Raw genomic sequence first — 24,290 nt, forward strand, 5'->3', positions numbered from 1 at the left:
GATTCTTAACAGTGACTGCATTAGATATGCAGATATGTCTCTATTCTATTGTTTTAGTTACTTATAACTTCTACAGATGCATAAACAGAACAGGCTGCTCAACATGATGGATGCAGCAACTTACTCCTCATCACACAATTTCACAAACCATATAGCACAGTCAGGATCAGCCAAGGAAAGCCAAGGTTAGTTTGCTGGCCCTCAGCACTACAGTCATGGGTAAAGGCATCCCCATTATAACACAGTCACATTCCTACTTGGCAAGTCATCACTATGCACACCTCCCCAAGATGAGTCCTCTAACTTCCCCTAGGAAAGAGTTCTCTGGTTCCAAGGGACACACCAAGATGGGCATCTTTTAGCCATTCAATCATTTACCTTATTCCTAAAGTCACTAAGGTAGAACAGTAAACTATTCCTCACACCTTTTGCTGTGTCTAAGTGTGGAACATTTATCATTTCTTATCAAGGCAGTTTAATCAAAGGGGTGTAAAAGTCAGATTTTCACAGAACTAAGGAAAAAAATTCCTCTAAAATTGAATTATTGGCTCATGCTATATACCTATACATGCTAACTCTCTTGATCAATTTTCCCCACACACGTATCTCCTAAAGAAACACAGGTCCTGGTGAATACAAAACTTATTAGCAAGAATTATTAAAGAAATATATACATCCTACTGAGGATCCCGAGGAATAGAAAAGCTTCGCTACGTTATTAATGAGGCAACTCTCAGGAGCCGCTTTCAAAATCAGAGCTTGAAGATACTGGAATTCAGGTCTGCTAAATACCAGTTCAGGGTTCTCTCCAAACTGATAGAGGACTTAGATTTTTCATTTTTACAGTGAGGGGGCCAGGTGACATTCTTGCTCCCAACTCTAAAACCCAATAGTCACTGGGTTTTAGGTCACTGGGTCATGTAAAACTACCTAAGGGTCATTTATATTTTAGGACACTAGTACTGGGGCTCCTGTAAAGCCATGGACTGTTGGAAGTGGCATTTCTTTCAAGACAAATAAATTACCATTAATTTAAATACACTCTTCCTGATAGTAAGTAACAACCAAATCCAACGTGGTGCTGCAGGGGCAAAAGGCAGTGCTTTAATGGAACACTGGATCCAACAAGATTCAAGCAATAAATTTTATGGAACTCTGTCACACTCTCACATCTCAGAGCCCTTTATGATAACACTCAAGTAAATCCATCTGGTTGAGTTAATAATTAGTTTAAATCTGTTACAAGTTAATGATGCACAGCCAAGTCATTCCGGGTACATGATGATACAGCAAATTTGTGACACAATTTGTAGATAACATTTTGCACTGCCTTTCATATTTCCTTATTTCCTCCAATGATTGAAAAACTACAAATTATTTAAGAACAAACAGGACCTATAAATAAGATCTATCTATCTATGTATCTATCTGTCTATATATATATATATAGGCTGGATTAAAAGAGGAGAAAATAAAACATTATCTTAAGGAATAATATAGGGTTTCAGAAGGGCCTTGCAAAGTTTGAGACAGACCCCGGCTACTTCTATATACATATTTTGGCATTCCTTTTTTTGTAATACAGTAGGAATTACTGCATGAGGTTCCTACTGTCTTACAAAAAAAGGAATGCCAAAATATGTAGCTTATTTAATTTCAATATTTACATGTAACCTCCAAATACAACTATACTATTCACCAGATAGTTCTGGAATGCACAATGTGTATTAGCTTTCGGTGTACTAGAAGCAGTGAGATGTGATAATGAGACGTGAGATGAAAGTTTTTAAACGAACACTATTTCAGTCCAGACGGGGCACAAAACTGTATCTAAAAACTCATTGGAAGGTATCTCATAAGTATGCAGCCTGAAGCCAAATAATCTTCCACCAGCCCATGTTCCCAGTATCCCCTGGGTAAGACCCTGAAGCTTACTTAAAGATTTGTTATGTGGACAGGGCTTCTACAGAATCAATTACATTTAAAAAGCAAAAGCACAAATACGTGACACCAAACATCAACAAATATTTAAATACTCACATATTTGTAGCAACATAACGACGACCATCCGCTACCTCAAGTGCGAATGATTGTAATTAAGCAAAATCTGACCACGGACGCATCAAAATGCAATAGGGTTGAAAATACGCTAATGATTCACGTGCTTTGATGGTAATGAAAAGAGAAAAGGCTGAGACCAGAGTGGGGGGACAGTGGACTCCTCTGGGAAAGAGAAGCTCCGAGCTCTGTAGGAACAGCCAACATACCAGGTGGTGAGGAAGAACGTGTCCCGTCCTTGTTCTGAATCCTGGCTGCATATTTAAGACCCCACCCAAACCCAATTAACTGGGCTCTCTGAAGTTGTCTTTAAAGGCTCCTAGTTGTTTGAAACAAGTAGCCGGGATTGAGAGACACCTGAGTCAGGGAGCTGCGGCTCAGGGAAAGAGCTGGTTAAGTAAGAAGAGTTCCAAAAACTCAGGGCTTGAGCGACTCTAAGGAGACAGAGCAGGTTCATTCTAGAAAGAATCTGATATGAGGGCGGGGTAGGGAGGTGTCCAGAGCTAGGTCCCTTTGCCATTTACCAAAAGAGCAGAGGAAAAAAGCTTTCTGTAGAGGAACGATATTCAGATGACTGAAGCTAAGGCAAGCTGAAAACAGACAATGTTCTCTACAGACTGAAGTCATTCCACATTCTCAACAATTACCTTCTGTTATCACGTAGTAAAGAACGGGTCACATGTCTGCTCAAAGCTGTCTAATGCCTTTCCTCCTCACTCAGGGAAAATCCAGAGTACTGACAGTGCATGCAGGTCTGCAAAGATCTACAGGTTTCCTCCTCAAAGCATTGTCTCAGGACTACAAGCAGCAGTAGCAGCGGTAACAGCTGAGAGCTTGTTAGAATTGCTGACCCTTCAGCCCCATCTCAGATCTACTAAACCAGAATCCACATTTAAACAGGATCCCCGGGTGCACATGAAAGTGTGAAAAGCACCAACCTTCAAAATCTAACCCGTGTCTCTGACCCACTCCCGTTGCCTCTCCAGCCCATCTTCTACCACAGTCTTGCTCACTCAGCATCACTGGGCTTCTTGGCATGCCTGCAACATAGTAGGGTTCTCTCCTGTCCACGGCCTTCACACTGGCTGCTCCCTCAACCAGAATGTGCTTCCTCCAGGCATCTGAAAGGCTCATTTCTTTCCCTTACCTTCTTCACGTATTCGCTCATGCTACCTTCTCCATGAAGACTTCCTAAGCCTGTTTACAATTAAAACTTTTCCAGTCTCTGTTCCCCTCTTCACTGCTTTTTTGTTGTTCTTTTTCTCCTTTCCTGTTCTCTATCCATAGCACTTACCACTATCTGACACACCTTTTGTTTCTTACTCATTTGATTATTACCAATCACTTTGATAAACTGCAAAATATGACCACAAATTCCATGCACCTCTATCAAGTGATGAAATATATATCTCTGCCTCTTGAAGCTAGGCTTGGTCTATTACTTGGTTTGACCTATGGCATATTAAGACACAGGCAGAAATTGGAAAAGCAGTTTGCATAGAGGTTACCTCTTTCTAGCTGCTGGGATACCTTCTTGTCACCATGGGAAGATACCTAGCTGGCTGAATAATGAAACACAATGGCCAGGTACCCCACCACTCCCCATAACCCAAGCCAGCACCAGCAACCAGCACCAACCACCAGATATGTGAGTGAGGCCATCCTAGCCCAGCCAGGCCCCAGGTGACCCAGCAATCAACTAAAGAACCTACCAGTCGACTCATAGCTTCAGAAACAATAATGACTGTGGTGTTAAGCCACTGAGTTTCAGGTGATTTATTTCGAAGCAAGTTGATAAACTCCTCTGATGAGCACTTAAGTTCCAAGAATGTAGGGATCAGGTGATTTATTTCAAAGCCAGTTGATGAACTCCTCTGATGAGCACTTAAGTTCCATGAAGATAGGGATCATTGTGCACCGCTGCATCTTCAGGGCTTAGTACAGTGCTCAGCATAGTGTGGGCATTCTAGAATGTTTGCAATGAATGTTGAAGGACAGAACGATGGCAATGAGAAAACTCACAAGTGAAAGAAACGCGTAAATGCCAGCCATGAGCTCCAAAGGTGAGAGACTAGAAAGTGGGAGAAAGACTTCCTGGGTTCTCTACAAACTCTGCCTTTTCAGAATTACATGGAACAAAATAAGATTTTAACTACTTTGGCAATAGAATGTCTTAGCAAACAAAAACAAAAACCAAACAAAAAACTATATGTTCACATGCAATGTATCAATTACTTCAAAATAGTTCCAGTTTCATGATGCCTAGCTTGCCTAAGACTTTACAACCATGTGACCTTTAGAATATTTTTCACATTATGCAGACTTTACTCTTCCCGTTTTTAAGCTATTCAGATTTTTAACAGATCGCAGATTGGCAAACCAAATCACTGCATGTTGCTTCAATTCTGTCTTGCCAAAGAAGAAAAATCTGCTGCTTTGGATTCATTTCAACAGTTGGAAATTCAGGCCATCACATTTTAAATCTCAGATGTTCCCCACTGTGTCCACATCACATAAGTCAGTGAGTGAACAGATACCCACATGTTTGTGAAGCCAGTTCTCTCACAACATTAAAGCATAACGTCCTTTGGAATGGAGAGGCAAATTGAAGTGGATTCTGTAGCAGTGGGTGTCATAATTCTGCAAGCACAATGTGGCCCTCAGCGAAGGCACGAGCAAGTGCTATTGGCAAACAGAAAGAGAGTTCTCTATTAAACGATTTTTTGAAGTACAAAATTAACATTATTTTCGACTGATGGGGAAGAATAAAAGACAACCTTCCACATATTAAGTTTCTGTCTTCCTGGAAAGAGAAAAAAAAACAAACTCTGAATTTTCTAACGAGGCTTACCAGTGATTAACAGGTCTATCTGAACTCACAGAATAAGTCTCATTCAAAGAACTGGCAAGGCCAATATATAATGGGGGGACAAAGCAGCAACTCTGAGGACAATTAAGCTCTAGGATCTTTAGGGTTTCTTTCAGGAAATGCAAATCTCTAAACAACAGAATCATATATACACATTTGGAAATACCTAATAAGTGGCTTCTGATATTTTTGGATTTACATAATTACTAATTTAATAATCAGCAAAACGTATGCTGGAGATCACTAAGGTCATCCTATTACATCACAGGGTTCTTATCCAGAGTATCACAATCTTTTTCTCTCCTTCGATCGCATATCTTAGTCTACACTGCATGCGAGGCTAAGGACAAAACTATTGAACTTGGTCTTTCATGTTTGTCAGGATAGACTAGGTTCCACTGGAATGAACTGATCCCATGAATCTCAGTGACGTAAAGCAAAAAAAGGGTTATTTCTAGCTCATGTTATCTATTGTGCACTGGGCTGGGAATGCTGCTCATCACATCCCTCAAGGACCGAGACTAATGAAGCATCCACCGTCTGGAGCTTTGCCAATCACAGGGCAGATGCACTCGCCACAAATCACTCACTGACTGTAAATGAAGGGACACGTGTCACTTCTGCTCACATTTCCCTGGCCAACAGAAGTCACCTGGACATGCTCAACACCACATATAGGGAAATTCAATCTTATAACACAGCCAAGGGAGAGAACCAGAAACAGTCAGTGGGCAGTACCAACAAATGCTGCAGGATTTATTTACTCTCTGCCTGGCTTTGCCCACTGCCATTTATCCATTTTAGAATACGTTCCTGAGGGCATTTTAACTGCAGAAAACTCTTCTAGGTGCCAGCTGAGACACAAAGGTGAACCACACAGAAATCCTATCTTGTTTATTTTTTTTTTCTTTGGAGATGGAGTCTTGCTCTGTCACCCAGGCTGGATGGCATGATCTTGGCTCACTGCAACCTCTGCCTCCTGGGTTCCAGCGATCCTCCTGCCTCAGCTTCCCAGAGTAGCTGGGAGTACAGGTGCACACCACCATGCCTGGCTAATTTTTGTACTTTTAGTAGAGACGGGGTTTCACTATGTTGGCCAGGCTGGTCTAGAACTCCTGACCTCAGGTGATCTGCCCGCCTCAACCTCCCAAATTGCTGGGATTCAGGCATGAGCCACTGCACCCAGCCAAGAAATCTTATGTTTAAGGGGATTATTATCTAGCAGAGGAGAGAAAATCAGATAGATAGATAGATAGATAGATAGATAGATAGATAGATAGATAGATAGAATATAAGATGAAATGCCAAATGCCAATAAAAAGAAGTATATAAGGTTCAATGAGAGTTTAAACAAAGGAGGTTTTCGCCATAGGAAGTTTCATTTGAGGAAATGACATCTGAGAAGGGTTTTGTAACACACAGCGAGATCTGGACATGTAGATGACCAGGCAGTAAGCATGACACGAGTAGAGGCAGAAAAGCAGGACATGCCAGTTCATGTGCACAGAATGGCAAAATAGTTAGGTTGAATGATGTTGAAAACATAAAAGAAGGAAGAGGAAGAAAAGAGAAGAAAAAGGAAGAGGAAGAAGTCAAGTCTTTTTGCCCAAAGCAAAGGGAGAGACAGTGGGGACAGGATAAGACTTGCACAATAATCCAAATAAGAGTGACAAAGGCCTTACTTACAGTAGGTCTATCACAATTGTGAGGAAGGAATAGCTCTACTCTCAAACCATACATCCCATAAAAATGCTCAGCTTTTCCATTGCTCCTTTATCTGACCTAGAAAATAGAACTCACCTTTCCCTCTATCTGCCCAAGCCTGAAGGCCTGGACATTTGCGGCTTGGATCTGATAAAAGAAAAGAGGTCAAATGGGGAGACTCATCTCTACTGAGAGATTGGATTCTGGCTATGTCACCCAACCAAGAGAATGTTCCTTTCATCATTAAAGGGAGTTAACTCCCAATAAATATTTGTTCTATTTGTCCTGAGTTTGTTTCCTATCTCCAAGGATGTTTCTGAAGCCACTCCTTAAGGACTGAGCTGCAGGGCTTAATTTATGTCTGTTTGTTCTAGAGTCTGCAATTCCTCCTCCGCTCCAGATTTAACTTCAGAGTTTGATGATTAAAAGGCCAATCCAGCTAGGCCCTGCCATGAGCCTCTGACCGTGACAAGAGTCTACAACTTATTTGATACAGAACCTTAGGACCTTTCAAGTGCGCCAAACCTGCTTGTTTTTGCTACTTCTACTACTTCTACATACACAGTAAAATTTGCCCATGATTAGAAATTGTTTCTTACTACAGACCAGTTCCTTCATTAGGGAACTCTGTGCTGTTCTTCCCACTGCTCCAATAGACAAAAGACTTTCACTGCCACCCCAGGGAGATGGTCACAGCCAGAAGGGTTCTTAGGGTTCACCAAGATCCACACAGAAGCAATCACAGTCATAGGATAATCTGGGATTTGGCTCTCAGAGTGGATGCTGTCATACTGTACTCTGACTCTCACACCAGAAATGCTCATAGAAGTCAAAATCAGAAGAGTGACCCTGCTAAAAGTTAAGGGCTAGGCTATTTCCCAGGAAGCCTGGACTTCTGAATCCACACGCAAATGATTCATCAATGCTAGACCCCTGCTTTTTACCATACCCCTTTATAGAATACACAATGCACTATTGATTTCATCCTTGACTATATAGAATTTTTTTGTAATTTTTCTCCAGTGTTCATATTTATTTTACATTGTATGTACATTCCATGTCTGCAAAATACTTTAGAATTCAACCAATATTTAATGACTATGTATATAGAGTGAGACATTATGCTATGTGCTACAGAGTAATAATTAAATCCCTGTAGAAGAAAAACATAAAAGAAAAACTTAACTATATTTAATCCCCTAAGAGAATTTTGGGCAAGCTATTATGCAAGTCAATCAAGTTAAAAATTAGAGCTATTTTACCCATACCTATAGTTTACCTATACTTCCAAAGCAAAATGTAGGTAAAGAAGTGATATTTGATGAGACAGGGCACATTCAGCCTAGTATGGCCATAGACAAGAGGAGACATTTGAGAGGTGTCTTCAAGAAGAGATTAAATTTCCAGAGGAGCAACAGATCAGGAGAATAACCCAGGCGGAAAGACTGACACAGCAACAGGAAAGCATTGAGCGAAATATCTGAGGAACAATGGGAAGGTCAGTCTAGTTTTCTTAAGGGAAAGAGTAGGAGAAATGATGGAAAAAATATTTCAGGACAAGTAGGTACAGGCCTTTAAAAGCCCAGAGCAGGAATCCTTTGAAATGTGATAGGCAAATAGGAGCTACTGGGGGCTTCTGAACAGGGAAATGACATCACCAAAATTAAGCTTTACGATCATCCTCTCCAATCCCAAGCTCCACCTCTTCTTCCTTGTTAACTAGTCTCCATTTACCCTGCCTGGCCTTCTGTTCCTCAGAGGCCTTTGCATTTGCTATCTCCTTTACAAAGACCTTGTCCAATTCCAGACTACAATGTAGTTGGTGCTTTCTTAAAATTAGGTATCTGCTCAAGTGTTTCCTCCTCTGTGAGTCTCCCTGACCAATGAAAGTAGTTCTCTCACCCCTGGTCACACTTTAGTCTACTAATATGTTGCTTTCCAACAGCACCTATCATAATTTGAAATTATTTTACTCATGTCATCACTGGCTTATGACTTGTCTCCTCCCACTAAGATACAAGCACCATGTGAGCAGACAAATGTGGTTGTATTGTGCCTAGTAGAATGGCTAATAAAATAGGTACCCAATAACTATTTAACAGCTGTATCGAGATATAATTCACATACCAAACAGTTCATGCATTTAAAGCAGTGGTCCCCAGCCTTTTTGGCACCAGGGACCAGTTTCCTGGAAGACAATTTTTTCACACACAGGGGAGGGGGTGATGGTTTGGGGATGAAACTGTTCCACCTCAGATCATCAGGCATTAGTTAGATTCTCACAAGGAGCATGCAACCTAGATCCCTCATATGCACAGTTCACAATAGGGTTTGCGCTCCTATGAGAATCTTACACCCCCACTGATCTGACAGGAGGTGGAACAGCTCACCTGCCACCTACTTCCTGCTGTTCAGCCTGGTTCCTACCAGGCCACGGACCGTATCAGTCCACAGCCTGGGGGTTAGGGACCCCTGCTTTCAAGTAGAGTATTAAATTGTTTTTAGTATGTTCAAAAAAGTACAAAAATCACCATAATCAATTTTATTATTATTATTACAGAGTCTTGCTGTCATCCAGGCTGGAATGCAGTGGCATAATTACAGCTCACTGCATCCTCAAAATTCTTGGGCCCAAGCCATATTTCTGCCTCAGCTTGTCAAGTAGCTGGGACTACAGGCTACCATGTCCTGCTAATTTTTATTTTTTTTCTGTAGAGACCAGAGAGTCTCACTTTACTGCCCAGGCTGGTCTTGAACTTCCAGCTTCAAGCGATTCTCCCACTTTGGCTTCCTGAAGTGTTGGAATTATAGGCAAGAGCCAGTGAGCCTGGTCAACAATCAATTTTAGAACATTTCATCACCTCCTAAGAAATCTCATACCTATTAGCAGCCACTCCCCACTTCCCACCAACACTTGCAGCCTTACACAACCACTAATCTACCTCTGTCTCTATAGACCGCTGCTAAATCTGGACATTTCCTATAAACAGAATGATACAACGTGTGGCCTTTTGTGACTGCTTCCTTTCACCTAGCATCATAGTTTCAAGGTTCATCCACATTGTAGCATGTATCAGAACTTCATTTCCATTGTAAAAAAATAGTTCATGATATGAATATGAAAACACTATATTTTGTTTATCCATTTATCCGTTGTTTATCCATTTATCCGGTGATAGACAGTTGGGCTGTTTCTACTTTTCAGCTATTGTGAATAATGCTACCGTGAACATTTATCTACAAGATTTTGTGTGGATATGTTTTCATTTCTGTTGGGTATACATTTAGGAGTGAACTGCTAGGTCACACAGTAGCCGTATGTTTCACCTTTTGAGGACCTGTCAGACAATTTTCCAAAGTGGTCTCACAGCTTTACATTCCCATTAGCGCATTCCCATTGTAAACTGCAGAGTTTACAATGGGAATGATCTTTTTTATTATAGCCATCCTAGTGAGTGTAAACCAGTAGCTTACTGAGGTTTTGACTTACATTTCCCTGGTGACTGATGATGTTAAACATCTTTAGATGTGCTTCTTGGCCATTTGCATATATATGCTTTGGAAAAATGTCTACTCAGGTCGTTTGTACCCGTTTTTAATTGGGCAGCTGGTCTTTTATTATTGAGAGTGAGAATTCATTATATATTTTGGATGCAAGTCCTCCTTAGATACGATTCGCAAATATTTGCTCCCATTTTGTGGGTTGTCCTTTTACCTTCTTGACAGTGTCCCTCAATAACTATTTTTTAAATAAAACAATAAATAGAATTAACCTTTTATGACAAAGGAAACCTGTGGCTGGCTCATAAATATGTGACAAATTCATGGCGGGGCTGGATCTAGAAGGGTGACTCAAGTGACCTGTTTTCTTTTTTTTTTTTTTGAGACGGAGTTTCCCTCGTTACTCAGGCTGGAGTGCAATGGCGCGATCTCGGCTCACTGCAACCTCCGCCTCCTGGGTTCAGGCAATTTTCCTGCCTCAGCCTCCTGAGTAGCTGGGATTACAGGCACGCACCACCATGCCCAGCTAATTTTTTGTATTAGTAGAGACGGGGTTTCACCATGTTGACCAGGATGGTCTCGATCTCTTGACCTCGTGATCCACCCGCCTCGGCCTCCCAAAGTGCTGGGATTACAGGCTTGAGCCACCGCGTCCAGCCAGGTCACCTGTTTTCAGCTTTCAGTTTACTTTACTGGTTCCCAGCATTGTCCAACCAGCCCAGAAGCAATGACATCATCCTGTGATGAGTCAAAGAATGCAGCATTTGTTAAATTGGTCCATGAGCACCAAATAGAAAGATGCCCCATAGTTAAACATAAAGAAAAAAGGGTTTGCTGGAAGCTAGCCTGTAATAAATCCTAAGTGGCCTACAATTTTGTTTTCTCTTGAGAAACTTTGAAATTGATGAATGGGGTTCCTGCCCGACACACAAACATATTAGTTAAATGAAACTAGAATAGGCACAGGATGAGTAAGCAGTATCTTTCTAAATTTACATTATGGATATTTGCTTACAAAATTAAAGGCCCTGGGATGATCTCTCTTCCCTGCTCTGTATTCAGACTACCCAGCTTTATTTTGGTTGAGGAACTCCCACCAGAGAAAACAAGGTGCAAGCATGGGAACATGGATATGGAGAGATCTGGTATATTTTTACAGCTGTAAGAGCTTCTCGGTATAGAAAAATACCAGATCTTAAGTACTTATTACAGAAATATCATCCCTAAAGTACTTATTTGATATATATATACATATATATATATATGCACACATACACACACACACACACACACATACGCACACACAGAGAGAGAGAATATAAACACTTTGTCATACTGGGAAAGGCAACAAGGAAAGACTTGCTTTTAATAAATCTTAACTAGGTTCAATGCTGGCATGGTATGCAAAATCTAATTTTCCCAGGATAGAATTAACCTCTTAGATAATGCACAGAAAATTGAAATAGAAACTTAAATACTTCTTTTGTGATGCTAACCTAAATTAGCAATCAGATTGTCATACAAATGTAAACAAATTATATAGAATAATCTAAAAATGTTATATGAGATAGAGCAATCTATAAATAATTTTAAAGACTCATATTTAAAAATATGTCTGTATTCCTATAAGGTGGTAAAGTTTAGGCTAAGAATACATGAAACGCATGTTCAGAACACAGCTTTACTGTACTATATAAAATATGTTTATAAAGGGCAGAATACATGACATGTGAATAAGTTAGAGTTATAATTATCTGTTATAATACTGAGATGGAAAGTAGACTATGTGACAACCTAAGCTAAAAGTCAACTAAAATGTGAGCTCGTGTAGACCATTTTAAAAATCATCCTTAAATATTATGTCCTGGTTTTACATTCTCTGTTTCCACTGTTCCCTCTATATTCAGTGTTCAACACAATCTTCAGTTTTTAAACCAAATATGGGAAGGTGCATTTGGGAGTTGAAAGCAATCACCCATGTCTCTGTCTTCATCCCTTAAGCTGATATGGGACCTGCAGTGCAAATAATAGCACACAGATGTGTAAAGCAGAGATAATACCTACATTTATCCAAAGAGAATGAAATGCTGGGTAAGCTTCATGTTTATCCGCACAGTGGATACATCAGCACAAATTACTTGGAATCCTCTTCTTCTACACACTGATAACCCCTCAAATACTCTAGCCTCTCTTTCTTGACTCTTTCAACCCATCAGCCTTCACCCGTTTTCTGTCTGGTCGTCTCTTTGCATCTCCATACCCTGGACGTTATCATTGAGCAGAACAACTCTAGCTAGTAGCTTACGAAAAAATTAAAATACTCTCTGGGATGGCTCTCATTTTTCTGCTTCTACCACTCTTATCAAACTGGCCATCCATTTTTCTTTTGTTCATAAAGCCCTCTGCACCCAGCCAATTCCTTTGGTCCAATAGTCCTATTTTGGCCCCACTACCTTCCTTGTAGCCTGTGGTCAACTACTTCAGAGGTGGCACCTTTTGTATTCAAGAACTGTTTGCCTCCTAGTTTCCCAGAGTCTTTCTCCTTCTCTCTTACTCTGGTGAATTCAAACTCCTTGTTTTGTCCTTTTCTTTTTTTTTTTTTAAGATGGAGTCTTGCTCTGTAGCCAGGCTAGAATGAAGTGGTGCAATCTTGGCTCACTGCAACCTCTGCCTCCTGGGTTCAAGCGATTCTCCTGCATCAGCCTCCTGAGTAGCTAGGATTACAGGTACTCGCCATCATGCCCAGCTAATTTTTCTATTTTTAGCAGAGACGGGGTTTCACCATGTTGGGCAGGCTGGTCTCGAACTCCTGACCTCAGGTGATCCACCTGTTTTGGCTTCCCAAAGTGCTGGGATTACAAGTGTGAGCCAGTGTGCATGGCCTGTTTTGTCCTTTTCTAATCTCAGGCTCCTAAGCATTGGTGAGAAAGGCACAAAACAATACAGACTGGTTCATTTCTTCTTCACTCACTCATTTAATCACTACTCGCTCTGCAATGGCTAAGGACAAGCAGCAAATAACCTCATTGCTATTTGGCACATTTTTATATAGTCATCATTCATTGACTGTTATCAGCATTTCCTAAAAGTCTTCCAAAATACCGAAGTATCCAGACATCCATTTCACCCAGTCGCCCCCCTCCCCACCTCAACTTGCCACAGGTGGTCTTCATCTTTTTTTTTTTTTTACTTTTAAGTTCTGGGATATACGTGTAGAATGTTCAGGTTTGTTGCATAGGTATACATGTGCCATGGTGGTTTGCTGCACCTATCAACCCATCATCTAGGTTTTAAGCCCCACATGCATTAGGGATTTGTCCTAATGCTATCCCTCCCCTCGCCCTCCATCCCCTGACAGGCCCTGGTGCGTGATGTTCCCCTCCCTGTGCCCATATGTTCTCATTGTTCAACTCCCACTTATGAGTGAGAACATGTGGTGTTTGGTTTTCTGTTCCTGTGTTACTTTGCTGAGAATGATGGCTTCCAGGTTCATCCATGTCCCTGCAAAGGACATGAACTCATTCTTTTTATGGCTGTGTAGTATATGGCTGCATAGTATTCCATGGTGTATATGTGCCACATTATTTTATCCAGTCTATCATTGATGGGCATTTGGGTTGGTTCCAAGTCTTTACTATTGTAAATAGTGCTGCAATAAACATACGTGTTCATATGTCTTGATAGAAGAATGATTTATAATCCTTTTAAGTGACTGAGATTGAGGCCACCCTACACTTCCTTTTCTCCTCGGCAGAACTCCTCTGACTCGCCCTTCCTTCCTGTTTAGTCTGAGGCACCAACATTTCTCTTTCTTTCCAGACAGATTTTTTATTCCTCTTTACTTACGCCCTGTATGCCCCCTGCCCGCGTGCCCATTGTGTTTCTCCTGTGCCACACACTGTTCTAGGTGCTGGGGATACAATCATGAATGAGGCACTGCCCTCTCAAAAAGCTCACCAGCTAGTGGAAGGATAGATGTGTAATTACACACATACACAAATTCACATACAATTGGGGTGACTCTATCTTTTCTCTTCTCAACTTGGACATGTTTGAGAGTGAAAAATAATTAACGAGGTGAACTGACTTACTGCAGGGTAAAAAAAAAAAATTTTTTTTTTGAGACAGAGTCTTGCTCTGTCACCCAGGCTGGAGTGCGGTGGCACTCGGCTCACTGCTGCCCCCCGTGACCTCGGCTCACTGCTGCCCCCGTGATCTCGGCTCACTGCTGCCCCCGCCCCGTGATCTCGGCTCACTGCTGCTTTGGCCCCCCAGGCTCAAGCAACTCTCCCACCTCAGCCTCCCGGGTAGCTGCAACTACAGCTGTGTGCCACCACAGCTGGCTAATTTTTGTAATTTTGGTAGACACGGGGCTTCACCATTTTACCCAGGCTGGTCTCAAACTCCTGGCCTCAAGTGATCTGCCTGCCTCGGCCTCCCAAAGTGCTGGGATTATAGGCATGAGCCACTGTACCCAGCCAAAACATTTTAAACAAGATATAATAACTCATTTACTGAGTATGTGTGTGCCAGGTAATATTCTAGCTACTTTTAACTCATCACAATGATTGTATGGGGAATCACTCTTGTTATTATATCCTTTTCACACATGAAGAAACTGAGGAACAGAGAGCTTAAGACACTTATCTAGGGTCCCCAGCTAGGAAGGAGCAGTATTAGGTTTCAAACCCTTTTAATTCTAAACCCATGCTCCTAACTACTTCAGCACATTGGCTAGAAAGAGATGAAGGGAGGGAATGGAGGCCAGCAGGTGGGTAGAAGCCGATGGGCAATGAAAAACTGTTGTACTCCGTTTCTCCTGCCCCACAAGCTGACCTCCACTCCACTATCCAATCAAGCACTGGTGCTAAGAGCACTGGAAACCGTCTTATCACGTAACACACATCCTCCTGGATTCTTTCTATAGCACTTCTTACTACTGCACACCATCCAAAGGAGGTACCCTTTCTTCCCATGGCTCTCTGCATCTTCCTGCCTCCCTGGCCCTTTCATCTACTCCCATTCTCCCTTGCTCCCTAAGTGGAGACATTCTTCCATCCGCCTTCTCTTCTCAGTTCCGCTCTCTTCATGCTTCGTCTCTTAACAATGCTAAGCCCTTCCACAAGCTTCCTTTACACTAAGGTCGATGAGTGCCAATTTTTACTCCAAACTAAATGTTCTTCCACCTACTAGACATTGCTATCTGCATGTCCTTCTATTGTCCAACAAAAAAAATGTCGATGATCCCACTTATATGTGGAATCTGGGGGGGAAAGTGTTGACTACATATAAACAGTAAAACAGTGACTACCAGGGGTGAGGAGGGGGAGGAGGGAGATGAAGGTCAAAGGGTACAAACTCACAGTTATGTAGGATGAATTTGTCTAGAGATGGAATGTGTGGCAGGAGTGCTAGGGATATACAACATAATAATACTGTATTGTTTACTGAAAAGTTGCTGAGAGCCTAGCACACAGATTACCACAAAAAGAATGGGTAACTATGGAAGACGATAAATATGTAAATGTGCTTACCTGTAATAATCATTTCATTGTATATGTATATATTAAAATATGTTGTATACCTTAAATATATATAATACAAATAAATCTAAAAGAAAACTAATGCTGGGCCTATCCTTTTGTTCTCAAAAACGATCCTGCAGACTGTCTTAATTCTACAAAACGGTCCACCATTCTCCTGGTCCCTAGGCTAACACTTTGCAGCGATCTTCACATTCTCCCTCCTCCTCATCCCCTACTTCCATTTAGTTACCCAGCCCTACTGAATCATCCTCTACAAGAACTTCCAAATCTTTCCATTGTCACGGCTCCTGTTTTCATTATCAATAATCTTTGCCAACACAATCACCACTCTGCCATTCTGCATGCAGTTCATCGTGCACACTGCTACCAGCAGACTCTCCCAAGGCATGACTGAACCATCCTACGCTACCCAGAAGTCCATTATTATTTGTCTTACTAAATGATAGTTACGGGTGAAAATGTTCTAGCTCCTCGAGAACAGAGAACGTTTTCTGATCTATGTGTTACATGGTAGACTCATGTTGTAGAATCAGTGGGTTGTTGTCTCTCCTTCTCAGGGATTTTCAGTATAAACTTATCCTAAATGACAATATTGAAACTCTCTAGCCTGGGAATTCAGGGCCTACAAAACCTGATCTCTAGTGGGTTTCTTCCCTATCCCACATCTCTTTTCTCTTATTCTAGTAACAGCAGTCCACTTTCCTTTGGGGAACCATCCCTACCCAACTGGTGGATTGCTCATCAAAGGTCAACATCTCCCTTCAAGGGAGGACATGGGACCCAAGCTCACCCATCAAAATACTGCTACCTTCCTAGACAAAGTGATTTTTGGCCCACGTGTGGGGATACGACCCCACCCAATGAGGAGTCTGTTTCAGGGGTTTATTTCAATACTGGATAAAAATGGTACTAAGAAGCACATGAATTTGCTGCTTTCTGGAAAGTGCCTTTGAGGGAAAAGAAGAAATAGTTGACATTAGCACTACCTCTGGCTTTTCAGCTGGACAGGCCCACAATCATTTTTTTGAAACTCTTGGATTTAAATATGTTTCAGAATTCAGAATTCTATCAGGTGAGAAAAGCACAATGAGGCACATACTCGAGTGTTACGTATACCTCTCCATGGATCAAGGGCGACGTCCCCACAATCACACTCATTCATATTTCTGCAATGAAACAAATTAATGACCTAATTAAGGTCAGTTGAGGTCAGGGCAGGTTTTGCAATGAAGAAAGTGCAGATCAGGTAAAGTCTGACTACAAAATGGGTTTAGCTTCTGCTTTCAGAAATGCACATAAATGCATGTGAATATGTTTAAACCAACAAATGCCCAGTCTGCTTATCTGCTTGCTTGTCAGTTTTACTTAAGCAGTATGAGGTCGATTTTTGACACTTGCACCTGAAAGAGTCCACCTCTGTTCCTCATGTGCCTATTATGTTTCAGTTTTACTTCCCACTAGTCTTCTACACAGATCACACTGGAGTCAAACTAAAAGACTATGTTTTGATACTTTAAATGGAAAATTTTGCCTGAGCCCGATGGCTCACGCTTGTATCCCAGCACTTTGGGAGGCCAAGGCAGGTGGATCACTTGAGGTCAGGAGTTCGAGACCAGCCTGGTCAACATGGTGAAACCCCATCTCTACTAAAAATACTAAAATTAGTCAGGCATGGTAGCACATGCCTGTAATCCCAGCTCCTCTGGAGGCTCAAATGGGAGAATTGCCTGTGCCTGGGAGGCAGCAGTCGTAGTGAGCTGAGATAGCAACACTTCTGCATTCAAGCCTGGGCCACAAAGCGAGACTCCATCTTAAAAAAAAAAAAAAGAAAGAAAATCTTGCCACCTTCATATTTGTATATGTCTTATAAACAAGAGCTATCCAACAGGAGACGGGAGTCTTCGCTGGCTGATTTTCTTGTCAGTTGCCCCCACCCCAGCCCTGTCTCCATGGCTCCTGGAGGAAAAGTATAGTTATCACATCATCCTAAGTGAGAATCAGGCACATCACTTACTCCTCTTCCTTTCAGTCGCCATTTTATTTCCATGGACAATCACAAGAATCTGGAAAGTCACTGCATGTTGTTGTTTTCCTTTGAGTGCCTCTGCATCTCTTTGGTGTCTTTAAAGATCATCTAATGCTCCCTATGCCTTATTTGAGCTATATACACACTCATCTTTACTACTAGGGCACCTGATTTTCACAGCAACCCTAAGAGATGGATGGAGTAGGTATTATCGTTCCCTATTTGAAAAATGAGGAACAGAGGGTCAGGTTGGTTGATAAAAGTAAAGACCCTGGAATTTCACTCAAACCTGGCTCTTAGTCTTGTTTTCTGTCCCATCTAATTTTCCTCCCAGGATGAACTCAAATTCGAGAGTTTATTGGCATTGATTGTTCCTTCTTGGTACTCTTAGATGCAGAGATAGATAATCTGTTGAAACTAATGAGAACACTACATGAGTTATTTTACTCTAAACTATGTGCAAATTGTACTGGGGTAAAAATAAAAATTGACATATATATGCTGTGTATATATACATATATTACACACATACATATCTGCGTATATATTATATACAGGGTGTGTGTGTGTGTGTGTGTATTCTAGCATGCATAAATGTCTATAAGCATTTATTTTTACCAGCCAGGAAGCTAAAGTCAGCTTTTTTGTCATTGATTACAACCTGAATTAAATGAATAATGAAGTCTCAATGCAGAGCAATGCCTGGAGATACTTTAGCCTTGGTGAAAACCAGACACTGCTTCACATAACTTGAACCGACAACACAAATACTCCTCCCTGCCCAGGGGATATTTCTGGGTCAGGACTCCCTCTCTCAGCCAAAGAGTCAGACATTGCTGAAAATTTTCCCAGCATACTACCCTGTTTCTCTGGCTGACCTTTAAGGTTAGGATCTCTGGATATAAGCCCATGAAAGACAGTGATAAGGCAAAGTCAGCTGCCTTTAGGCTTACAAAAATGCAGTTTTTCACTTCGAATAGACCCCTAAAATCCCTAATGACTACATACAAGCCATTCCTTATCTATGAGGTTAATGCAACAGACTCATCATCATCAGGCCACGCACCCTAAATTGCTTTTTCCAGTAAAGGTTCCCCTGCTATTCCTTCATTGGCCTCATCATAAGAAATATGTGGCTGGGTGTGGTGGCTCACGCCTGTAATCACAGCACCTTGGGAGGCCGAGGCAGGCGGATCACAAGGTCAGGTGTTCGAGACCAGCCTGGGTAACATGGTGAAACCCCATCTCGACTAAAAATACAAAAATTAGCCAGGTGTGGTGGCATATGCCCGTAGTCCTAGCTACTAGGGAGGCTGAGGCAGAAGAATCGCTTGAACCTAGGAGGCAGATATTGTAGTGAGCTGAGATCGCGCCACTGCACTCCAGCTTGGGTGACAGAGTGAGACTCCGTCTCAAAAAAATATATATATATGCATATAAGAGTGGCTGGCAGGGGTCAGGGCTAAGGTTTTTGGGCATAAAGAGCTGCCCTGTGCAAAGCCAGATGTATCACCCAGAGATCAACCTGGGACTACAGCACCAATTAACTCTCCTGTTTACAAAATGCCTAAGAATTTATTAGGCAAGCACAATCTACTCCCATACAACCCATTAGACTAACCACATCCCCTATTTCCAGTACTATCCATAAGCACCCAGAATTCACTGGCCACTGTGAATCAACCTTTCAAGCATCCTATAATATTCACAGCTCAAAATTAATCAACAGGGTGGAAGGTGTTCAGGACATCTCTGAACAAAGTTCTTCCGCTCATGTATCTCTTCCTACCTACTTAGAAAATGCTTCTTCTAGCTTTACTCATTCAAACTACATTCAGAATGAAAAATAGAATGTAAATGCAAATATAATTTAACAAAATTTCTCAGGTATTTTCCCTCCCTTTCGTCCATCTGCAGTATGCTGATCCTATAACCTTTCATGGTCTGTGACAAGGATCAATGAGGGAAGAGGGCCCTCCCATGGGAAATCAATCCTAATTGTTTAGACTCTAACATAAAACTATTTTTAAACTATTAATATTTTAAATTGCTTGTTGAAAAGGAAAATCATTTTCCCTGCCTACAAAACTACGATATAGCTCTTGCAATTCAATCTTCAAAAATTTATTTTCCTGATCTTCACATTTTGCATCTCCATTTTTAAAATGTCTTCCTTTCTCCTTATCTAAAACTTTGGATCTCATTTATTTTGACCTTTCTCCTCAGATTCAGATTAAACAAACCTTTCGCTGCAAGCCTAACTATGTGCTGAGCAATGCATAGTTAACTCACTCTATTATCTAGAGATTTATCATTTTACAGATGAAGGAACAGAGGCTCCATTAAGTTCAGTGACTTTCCTGCTTTCACAGCCTTGAAAGTGGCCTCTCCAGAGTTTCCAAGTCCACATGCTGTCAACAGCGGGGCTCCAGGTAAAATATTTCCCCAGTCAGTATGGCTTACATCTAGTTTTATCCTTTAGAGGTGTTACTCAAATTGTTACATGGTTTGGGGAAGGGGCTTTGCTACTGGTAATCTCAGGCTGGAATCAAGGATTATAAGCAACTCACAGAAGGATAAATACAGCTATTGCACATTGCAAACAATCTGTTTGTTCACAGGGGACCTTCTCCCTGAATTCTAATAACCAGACATTAATTCTTCTTTGTAGATTTAGTCTAAACGGAGGTTCACAATTAACAATATGTCAGGTCTTATTCCTTTACATCATTTCAATTCTCTAACCAGTAGATTGTTAGCTCAAAGGGTCAGAGCACATGATTAGTGAGTGAGGACAAAGGCCTCTTGCTCCATTCCTGTGCAGGTCAATAGGCATGCACACCTCCTACTCTCAGGCAGCTCAGAAGGTGCTCGTCCAACTAGATACTAAGAGGGCTTGTAGTCAGAACTTTGTAGGGAAGAAAAGCAGGGCATTCTGACTCTGATTCTGATACCTATCAAAATATAATATAAGCTAACATGACCACAACTAATAATGATTATGGTTAAGTATTATTATTGCAGGATTTCAAGGCACAATCATTCACAAAATATAAACATTTTGTGAAAACATATGCTAGCTCTATAAATAAAGGCAAGAAAATCCTCATTTGTGTTCCCTTTTGGAAGCCAAGCACGTCCTTTTTGCTTGTTTGTTGCCTTCTTGTGTTACTCTGCACATCCCATCTTTTATGAACAGAAGAGACACAACTATTCTCCATAGAAATCCCCAAGCCAGAAATGTTACCTCTGGAGACTTTTAAAGGCTAAGATGCTACACAAAACATTACACTGATATTCTGAGCAAATGGTCAAAACCGTACCTTTACTGTGGTAAAAATTCACTATCTTACTCACCTAGAATATCATACTGAAGATATAAAAAATACTACCAGGTTACTAAATGGCTTCAGAAATAATAACAAGTTTCAGTTCCAATTTGCAATATATAAGATGAGACCCCCAAGCCCAAATGGGTAAAAAACAGAACATTCCAGAGACATTGGCAAATTAGTTACTGCCCTCAACTGATCCACAGCTGCTTTACTGATGGAAAAAGAAAAACAAAAGGATGTCTAAAGTGCTGAAAGGTCAGAGCAGTAAAGGATGAATAAGGAATACATTTGGCACTTACAGTGCAATGATATTGCACGTGTGAACTCAATTTACCACCCTAAAGACTTAGCATGGGCTTAAGCTCCTTTGATCTACAGAGGAAATGCTCTCCACTGTAGAATAGCTCATCTTTTTACACTGGTTTAAGGGGTCCTCCGTAATCTCTATAAGCACTAAATGTCCTCATCGGCGCTGTAAAAACCACAATAAATCATCTTTGGTGTTATTTGTAGGTAAACTTTCTTAGTATTTACTTTTCTAATGCGAAACCACAAATCTTCATTATAAGGCCTTTTGTAAAAAGTCAGGCAGAGGTTGCAGGACATTGCAATGTTGGCTTGTTCAAAAACGGGTTGGGTGACAATTTCTCCCATCTCACTATACCAGATTCGGTAATATACCAGTTCTGCTCATTTAATTCAAAGAGGTAACAGCTGTTTCTGCCCTTGTTCTTCAAGTCAAGATATCTAGGTTTGTTTGAACTAAATATCTGTGAATTGAGACCAGATATTTGATTCTAGTCTACTGGAAAATCAGAATGCAAGGAAATGGAGATTTTACTTACTTCCTCCTTCACCCATAGGATGGAAGGGTTCCCTAAAGGCAGGATCCAAGGGGGAGTGGGCTTGCAACAGTCAGAGTCCCAGATCTGAATCATGGCTTTGCCACTGTCCAGCTGGTCTCAGTTTCCTCATCTCCTGTGTCTGAGGTGACATTTGCCAAACAAGGTTGTTTTCAGATTAAGAAAGAAGGGTACGTTCAAGAATCTATTCTTCCAAAAATGCCTGGCAGGTGTAAGATGTTCAGTGTTAGCAGAACCCGAGATGATTAATACTACTAGCTACTTTCAGGGCATAGGCAGTGCCCAACTTTAAGTTCATGTAACAAGACCTGAACGGACTCGGTGTTTTCTTCCAGAGAAAAAGAAGCCAGTAGAATCCCAACAAGCCTTTAGAATGGAAATCTTCCGCAGATGACAGGCACTCAAGCAACAAAATCTGGCTGGCTTCCCTTACTTCCTCACTTCCAGGGGCGGGAGGGAATACAAACCGTGCCCCTTGCCCTAGTCTCAGTTCTCCACAGGGTTGGCTTCTCTGGAATGAGTCCTCCCTCTGGGCGGGCAAAGAGCAAGATCTTGTACTCCTGCTCCTCGGAACACTCCCGCGCTCCCCAGCTCCTTCTAGATGCAGCGACAGCAGCTCTGCCTCCTCTCCAGGCGCCGCATTCCCCAGGCGGCGGGGAGGAGAAGGGGGTGTCCCCGGGTTCCTGGGCGTGGAACGCAGTGGCCTCAGAAACTGTCCGTACTCTACCACTCCACTGGCACCAGCCAGCACCTCCCTCTCCCTTCCCCCTGGCAGAGCACACGGGGTGCGTGCACCCCGGGCAGTCCCCAAAGCGCGCCTGCTGGAAAGGCGCCATCCATCACCTCCCATTCCAGGGGATTCTCGCCAGAGCCCAGCCAGGGCCCGCTCCTCCGGCCAGCCCCAGAAATATTTGCGGGGTGTGTGTGTGTGTGTGTGTGTGTGTGTGTGTGTGTGTGTGTCTGTGTGTGTACTTTCTGGGACCCACTTTCAAAGCCCTCTCTACCCCCATTTCTCGCAGGGGTGTAGGGGGAAGAGAACTAGGAAGCCAAGACCACTGAACCCGGAGTGCTTCCAAATCCGTTACACTTCCAATCATCCTCATAGCATCACCTTAGTTTATTGGCATTTCTCCCTAGCAGCGAAGCTCTGCCAAAACCCCGCAAGTGGCACCCCACAAAAACCCCGCACCCCTGCTGCCTGCCCAACTCTCGCTCCACAGCGCAGCCTCCCGGCCTGGCACCTTCCGTCCCGGGGTAAGACTCCTTGTTTTCCCGGAGCGGAACCCAGCCAGCAGGTTTCGGAAGTTTCCCACCTCCTCACTCTAACTCCCTTCCGGGAGCCCCCACGCGGACCTCGCTTAAGACGAAGAAGCCTAGAGGTCTCCCCTAAATCTGTGCTCACACAGGGCCCCGCCCCCTCTTCCCTCCCCTCCTTTCTCCTCCCTTCCAGCTCCAGTCCCCGCTCCTCCGGCGTCTTCAGCGCCAGCGGTTCTCTCGCCCAAGAAGAGGAAACTTCTTTCTGGGCTAAATTCAGGTCCGAGCAGGAAAGGCTTTCCCTCCCCGCCGGCATCAGAGGCGCGCTCACCCTCTATCCCCCGCTCACCTCATATCCCCCTCTCCCCACGATGACTCTCTGAGACTTTGCCTCTGATTTCTAGTGTTACTCGACTTTTCGGGTCAAAAGGTCCAGCCGTCTCTGAAACCACCACGGGGGCACTCTGGATTTTTCCCAAGACCCTACCAGTCCCGCGTGGCTTGCAAAAGACAAGTAAACAAAACACGGACCCGGCAACTTTGGGGTGTGTGTGTGTGTGTCCGCGCGCGCGCGGGAGACAGAGCATCGCCCAAGAGTTAGGGCAACAGCTGCTAGAGCACATCTGGAAGAGGGGGAGGGGGTTCCACGCAGAGGGGACAAGAAGCCCCCAGTGGCTTCAGGGCCTAGGGCTGGGCCAGCCTGTAGTTCATTACCTGTCCTATGTTGATGAATCCGTACTTGCTGGCGATGCGGTCGGCCTCCGAGAAGCCCCCGGCGATTTTGACTGCCCAGTGGTTGGTGTAGACGCGCGTCCTGCACACGGGGAGCAGGCAGCCCCCGAGCAGCGCCAGCACGCACAGCAGGTCCAGGCGTCCTGGGCAGCAGCAGCGGCTCCCCCAGCCCATAGTCCCGGCGCCTCGCTGCTCCCTAGCTCGCTGGCTGGCTGGCTCAGCGCACTAAGGGCGCGCACAACTAACTTCTCCGGCCTGGGCCGCCCGGCGCTGCGGCAGGAGGCGGCTAGCCCCGGCAGGGAGCAGAGCAGCGAGCCTCGCGCCGGCTCCTAGACCATCCCTGGGGCCGCGGGGACCTGTGCTCCCAGCTCTCCGGCCCGCCGGGTGCTCGGCGATGCTCCC

The 24,290-nt window shown here is 42.9% G+C and overlaps 1 protein-coding gene across 3 annotated transcripts in view; it reads right to left on the reverse strand.

Annotated features, from left to right (window-relative positions):
* Positions 1-24,062, reverse strand: part of PCSK5 (proprotein convertase subtilisin/kexin type 5) — a 472,843-nt gene extending 448,781 nt beyond the window's left edge. For all 3 annotated transcript variants that reach the window (XM_064361641.1, XM_064361640.1, XM_021669251.2), the window contains exon 1: positions 23,871-24,062. In XM_064361641.1, coding sequence (XP_064217711.1) covers positions 23,871-24,062 — 192 coding nt within the window. The remainder of the gene's footprint in view (positions 1-23,870) is intronic.
* Positions 24,063-24,290: the final 228 nt, after the last annotated feature.

Source organism: Aotus nancymaae, unplaced genomic scaffold, assembly GCF_030222135.1.
Source record: "Aotus nancymaae isolate 86718 unplaced genomic scaffold, 86718_ANA_hifiasm-v0.15.2.pri h1tg000041l, whole genome shotgun sequence".
NCBI lineage: Eukaryota > Metazoa > Chordata > Mammalia > Primates > Aotidae > Aotus > Aotus nancymaae.